The sequence below is a fragment of the Temnothorax longispinosus genome, chromosome 5 (assembly GCF_030848805.1).
Source record: "Temnothorax longispinosus isolate EJ_2023e chromosome 5, Tlon_JGU_v1, whole genome shotgun sequence".
Taxonomy (NCBI): domain Eukaryota; kingdom Metazoa; phylum Arthropoda; class Insecta; order Hymenoptera; family Formicidae; genus Temnothorax; species Temnothorax longispinosus.
The window spans coordinates 4905198-4912024 of NC_092362.1; the positions used below are offsets into that span (position 1 = coordinate 4905198).

General features: G+C 36.2%; 1 protein-coding gene across 1 annotated transcript; it reads right to left on the minus strand.

Annotated features, from left to right (window-relative positions):
- Positions 1 to 413: 413 nt before the first annotated feature.
- LOC139813152 (uncharacterized) lies at positions 414 to 4813 on the minus strand. The gene is made up of 3 exons (XM_071778502.1): positions 4739 to 4813; positions 2493 to 2817; positions 414 to 1337 (listed from the first exon to the last, which is right to left on the minus strand). Exons 1-3 carry the CDS (start codon positions 4757 to 4759, stop codon positions 1123 to 1125), a joined length of 561 nt encoding a protein of 186 aa, XP_071634603.1. The 5' UTR covers positions 4760 to 4813; the 3' UTR covers positions 414 to 1122.
- Positions 4814 to 6827: the final 2014 nt, after the last annotated feature.

Genomic DNA, 6827 nt, shown 5'->3' on the forward strand with positions numbered 1-6827 from the left:
TAATAAGGTGTTCCACGTCGTAACAATGTGACTTTCATGCTATTACGGTATGTGTATATTACGTCGCGTCCCGGTTGAAATGCGCGGGCAGATAATTTACGGCACAACTTTAAAACAATTGCACCACATGTGTATTATCATTGTCACTTTATCTTTCTGAGTTGCGATGTAATATGTTGCGACATAGTTCTCGTATACCTTCCATAATCAGCTCAGCCGTAGGTATATCAGTTAATCGGCTTGAGCGTGCGTCACTGTGTTTTTGCCGTAAACTACTATAATTTTGTAATGAAATGTATCATCTGTAAATATCCGTCAAATTCATAAGAGCATGAAAATTTATATAAATAGTAATGTTGTTAATATATTGCTTCGAGTAAAGAATATTGTAGTCGGGATTACAAAATGATCATTTTATTATATTCGTCAGAAATGTTACATTTCTCAAATATTTTATATTGCTTTTTTTAACGAATCCGGACAAAATTCGGGCCATCGAGGAATTTTAGCAAAGCGCAGAAATTCTCGCAAATTGAGTAATTATAACTTGCGGGTAGCTCATATTGTATATTTAACTTTTTACCCATTTCAATGGAAATTTTTGAATAAACGCGGACGCTCGATTAAAATGTTAATCAATTAAAAGGTTTTCGATAAACGTAAAAAGAGTTATATGCATAAAAGAATACATAATAAAATATATTTTCGATCGGGTTACTTCTATTAAGCGAACGTCAATTATTTATCGGAAACCTTTATTAATTTTGTAAATCCTTATTCATATAGTTTCCGTGTCTATCACGGTTTGTCAAAAAACTTTCATATTCTGTATCGGGAAAGCATGGCAATACTGCTGCTCGTATAATATAAAAAGGAATAAACATGCATTCTCCCGTCATGTTTATTTCGTTCATCGTGTATAAAGGGATGAACTATATTTACAATATATACGATACGTTATCCCTGCGTAATGTAATGTCGAACGGATAGCACCGTTGTTGCCTTTGGTATACAAAACGGAAACATCAACGTTGACGATTCGGGAAAGGAAAAGTCTATAATCGTGCCAGGTACATGCAAAAGCGATCAGTCACGGTTGTCATGGTGACCGCGAGTTTTCTTTCAGTATGCTGCCGCGTGTGCGGATAACGCGGCATACTCGTGAAGGTGGCCTTGGATATCGTCGTGCCCTTGACCGCCGTAGACCCCACCCGAGTGATCATTCTTCCCGGAAGTGTGTACCATCGCGTGAAATCCCTCCTTGTCCGCGTGGTAGCTAACGATCCGAAGGCTGCCACCTGGATCTTTCACGGTATATTCCCCGGACACGCTGTGTCCTGCGGAAAAGAACATTTGATAAAAGGCAAAAAGGATTCTTCTTGACGCAGTTCGAGATTGTGGATAGTCGTGACTGGAAATGATGAAACGTCAGTCTAAATGTGTTTGCTATCAATAATTATTTTGTAGAAAAATCCTATCTTGCGAAGAATTTTTCTGATAACTAAAATATTCCAGAATTAGAACAATTTCTAAATATTACCTCTTGATTTTTATTATTTTTCTCTCTTTTTAATTGTTGTTCGCGATAATGAAAATTTAAATTTATTTAGAAAAATGTTTTGATAGGATCACAATGTTTAGTTATCTCGATAGTATATATGTAATTCTAAATAAATTCAGACCTACAGTTATACAGAATGTAAATAGAATATTTGAATTAACTTCGTTAGACATATCCCTTGAATAAATCAAAATTAATTTTTTGGAGGAGTTTGATCGAAAATGCTTGTCTCTCATAATTTTTTTATATCTTCAATATTAAATATTGTGACATATTTAAAACTTGAATCAAAATTCCGTTCAAGCAAAGCCTACTCAAAACGAAATGCAAACGAAGCTTTCTTTATTTGAACTCCTGAATCGTAATTTCCTAGGTGTCTTTCACTTTCAATCGTTTGTAGCTCAAATCGCTTGTAAACCAAATACTTCGATACTTTCGCTAAGGAAGAATTGATTCTAACTTGGTCAAGGAATGCATCTGCGAAGTTTGCTCACTTTTGGGGTAAGTTTATATCTCTATATAAGACGCTTGTACAACTACGATGCGCCGTTGAAGCCAGTTTACAATTCCTCGAGTCAACTTACGACTCAAGTAAGAAAACGTAGTTCCAACTGAAGAGTTGACACGAAAAAGCACACATTCCCATACCCGCACACGCACAAGCATTCGCACATACCGGCTCGCGGTATTCTCGACGTGTCGGAAGGGCGTGCTCGCGGGCAGTCTCCGTAGAAATGCAATTTTCTTTTCACCCGTGGCAATTTTTGCCGACGTCAGCGTCAGAACGCCGAGCCGTCGTCGGCGTCGCCACGTTGGAAATCGGATAAACGGCGGTAGCCACAGGTAGCCGGTCATTCAAAGACTCGGCTTGTCGTTGTCATCCCGCGTGAAAGTCACGAAGGCATAAAAGTGACTCGTCCTTTTCACTCACCGTCGCTGGACTCCTTCTGGCCGTGAAAGTCGCCGGTATGATGGTCCTCGACGCCGTACGAGAACTCGTACTTCGGCTTCCCTACGTAGTCGACCGTATAGCCGTCGTGATGGCGGTGCTCGTGGTGAGTCAGATAGTTGTGCTCGCCGAGATGGTCCACAGGTACGTGCGGCACTTTCACTTCGTATTCAGGTCCCTGTACCGGCCCTTGAAAATGCATGTACGAGCTGGCCACCGAGACATGATGATCATGGGTGTCCAGCGGTATCACGCCACCGATTGATCGATCGACCAGGGCGAGGCCGATGGTTAGTGCGACGGTGACCTGCGACACAAGAAGTTTATGTCGACGGTGTCGTGTTGTCCGGGAACTCAACCTCCGGCACGGCAGAAGGGGCTTTCGATGCTCTGATAGGTATCGATCATGGGTTGTAAATAGCATGCGTTATGAACCGAAGAGTTCGTTTACATAAGCGCTGGACATATTTTTACCGAGACCCAAGTCTTCGTGTAATCTCCCAGTCTCTATTATAATTTTCTTATTTATGGGGAAAATACTTCTTTTAGATAAAAATTCTATTGTAAAATAATATTGACTGACGGAAAGGAATTGCTGAGCGAAGGGAGACGTAATTTAAATAATTTTACGTGTTTTAGTGTCATACTTTTCCCGCACGTATAAACAGTCAAACAAATTGGAATATTTCAAACTAGTAGTCCGACAAATCGAAATTGCACGGAAATGTGATCTGTATGATCGATGTCACTTGTGTATACGAACTCGATGCCATGATGAAACTCTAGAAATTTGCGATATTTATCGGCATCGAGCAGCGGATCGTTGACCTCTCGTTTTTAATTACGGGGATCCCAAAGTTTGGTCGTCAATGTTCAAACTAACATGAATCAGTCCGACGGAAGTAACTCGTTTGAAGAAAGAAATAGACGCGCGATTTATCGAGGAATGTTTCTTCGTCTTTGCTTGTACGCTTCATCAGTCTCCGCGTCTTGAAATAAAAGTTTTTTACTCGATATTTTAAACCTTTCAATTATATGTAATTATAAATTGATGTAATAAGCAAATCGTTACTCTACACAATAAAATATATAATATAAATACAAATTATAATTTTATTTTATGCAAATTTTGTCAAAACTAATGCCACACATGCAGACTGTTTTATAGTAATTGTACATGTAAAATGCACATGAAAGTACAGTTTGCATTATTGCATATATAAGTACACGCGTAAGTTTGGAATATAGTAGAATATATGTAAAAAGAGATAGAATATGTGCATGTTAACATGTATTATGTAAGATTTTATATGCACTCGTCGAGTTATGAAACTTTGAGATATCATGTATATTTAATGTATCATCAAGAGTCATATAGATATTACATTATAATCTGGGCAAAATTTGAAGCATGTAATAAACAAGTAATTTTAAAGGCTATTATCATCAGAATAATAACTTAATTTAAAAGCTCTTTTATGGCTAATTTAAAAGCTTCGGTGGCTCTATATTTCTCTACAATAGAGACAAAACGCAAGTTTGCGCTAAAACTATATAAGAAAGAATTTATTCACTCTCCTACACATATATATATACATGAGAAAATAATAGAACTGTTATAGCTATAATAAAACAACTAAGACTTCTGAGGTGAGAAAATCTCAAGATTAGCCAAGTATAAAAGAACGCGAGCGTTTAATACAATTAAAGAGAAGCGTTGCAAGTCAGTGGGCACTTTTTAATTTTCATGAAGTTGAACCCCAGAACCCACCTCTTGAGCACGTCCTGCTGTGCTGTGAAATGAACACTATCTTTAGCAAAAACTTACGTTCGCGACAATCCGGCTGAACGAACTAATTACATCGAGTAGACTTAAATGTCAAGCAACACTTTAATCCCATTTTACATTCACGACATTGCTCAGGTCTCCGACAAAACCGCGTTGAACTACCTTCCCGCCCTATCCCGAATTATTTATTTCGTCGACCCTTCCGCGCGTATACCACCGGACCAATTATGCGTGCGTAATTACTGGCAATTTAGAGTCCCTCTTCACCCTTATTTTCCTTTCTTAGCCCTACATATTTCACTCTCTCCCTTCGCTTCTTTCTCTTTCCTTTTCTATTTCTTTTTCCATCTTTTTATATGTCGCGGAGCTATTATTTAATGAACACTTTCTCCAATCCGCGTAACTTTTCTTTTCTTCGCGACGAGTTTCGACACTCTACCTTGAAAGTCATCTTCACCATTACGATATTTCAGGCGGCTAGGTGAGAACTGCAACTTAGCAACGTATTTTCTAGGCTTTTATACCGGCACACTCTGCATACACGCCGTTGCGCATACACGCGCGTGCATCCGCGCCCGGTTCCGGTTCCGATTGCTTATGCAGATGTCCATGTGTGAAGATGCACTTCCGAGACATTCAGATAAACGTCGCATGGAGACAGACATCAAAACATGCAATTATTAATAAACGAGGAAGTAACTGACAATGAACTAGAGAAACTGTTAATAAAAGTAAACACACTAGAATTTCACTTACTTCATTTAAGACGTCAAAGCATAGGATACTTACTCATACAGAAGTAAACAGAAATAATGTACTCAAAAAGAAAGACAAGAAGTATCTCGTTAATTCGAACATAGTGGTTCGCAAATCAATGTAGGTACCTACAGAAACGAAATAAAAATAGATATTTATATAAAAGACAAATCTTTAAGCATATAGAAACTTATAATTATATATACACAAAATCTGACTGAAAATAAATATCTGTTTTTAATGAGTATAAAAAATGCAAACTTCAAATAATTATAAATACACACTTGTAGGATTAGTTAGAATTTTACAAGAGTCATCTCAGAATCCTTAAACATTGATATTATGGTATAAAAATGCTGTAATAAAAATATTACAGAAGGAAAAGTAATATCGTATGTATTAATATTATAAACAATAAAGTTTTTAAATATAATACGATAAAACGAAATTATTTAAATAAAATTTTTAAAATCTTTTTTAAAGAATTTATTTGTTTTTTGCGTATTTTGTGTATGTTGTTTGTAGGATATAAAATTATACTGATAGCTCTGTGCATGTATGCCACTTCGCAAGAATCGGCACGAGTTCCAAATGGCGTTTCACGATGACTCGCGATGTCATAAAACCGATTACGTATTAATAGACATCGCATCTTCACGTAGCGTGCATTGAAAAATGATCCAGGAGATCGCATTAAATCGCTTCCTTCCTCTCAGCTGGCATCGCGAATGACTTCCTTCTTCCTGTGAAATACGTATTACAACCGCGAGCTTTTCTCAATGTCGAGACAAGATGTTTAACTTGTTTGAGAGGTTCGATTTTTGGGAATATTTTAACTATTATTTTAAATCGAAATATTTTAAATCTCTTAATTCTCAAAGTATCGCAAATAATTATTCAGAAGACACAAAGCGCGATAATAATATACATATATGTGTAGGGAAAGTTTATATAATAGAAATTGTAATATAAATTATGTAATTAATAAATTATACGTAACTGAGTATGCCTACCTGCAAATGATCATGAGTGCTGTAATTGTATAAATATCATCCAATACTAATAACTTTGCTAATAATTTGCGAGAAAGTTGTATGTTACTGATATTAATTTAAATTTATTTCGTTAGCTAAATACAACTGTACTATTTATTGTATTTGCGTACCGCTCTTGGTGCTGCAATATTTTTTGAAAAAGTAAATATTGATTGCGCATAAGAGCATTACGTTAGTTTTCTGCCTCGAATATTTTTCGAGTAATTTTCAAAGATCTATTGCAGTTGCATTGCCATACTTTCCGTGCAATATTTTTTAATTCTTATAATATGTTAACTTATTAATTAATTACTTATAAACGGAGACCGTCTTTTTCTTCCGTTCTGAACGATTCTTAAATCAATGCTGGCGAAATAACGCGTTTTTTTTCGAGATTATCCGACTCGATTGAAAACAGGAACTCTAAAAGACGCGTTCGTTCAAATAGAAAGCAATCCTTAAGCGCAGCTCTCAATTCACATAAGATTCTATTGCTTCTGAAATAGAATAATAGTGACAAAATGAAATAGTGAAAGAAATAAAATCTTCACAATAATAATTTGTCGAAAAATGTTAATTCTTTACTATAATAATAATGTAATAATTTTCAACAATGAGTCTTCTAATTAATTTTTCTGTATAGTCCGTGTATCAAGGGGAAAGATCAAAGACAAAAAGTTGCGTGCTTTGTAACAATTCTCATTTTATATTCAAAGAGCGACGCTAATCTCGAGTAAC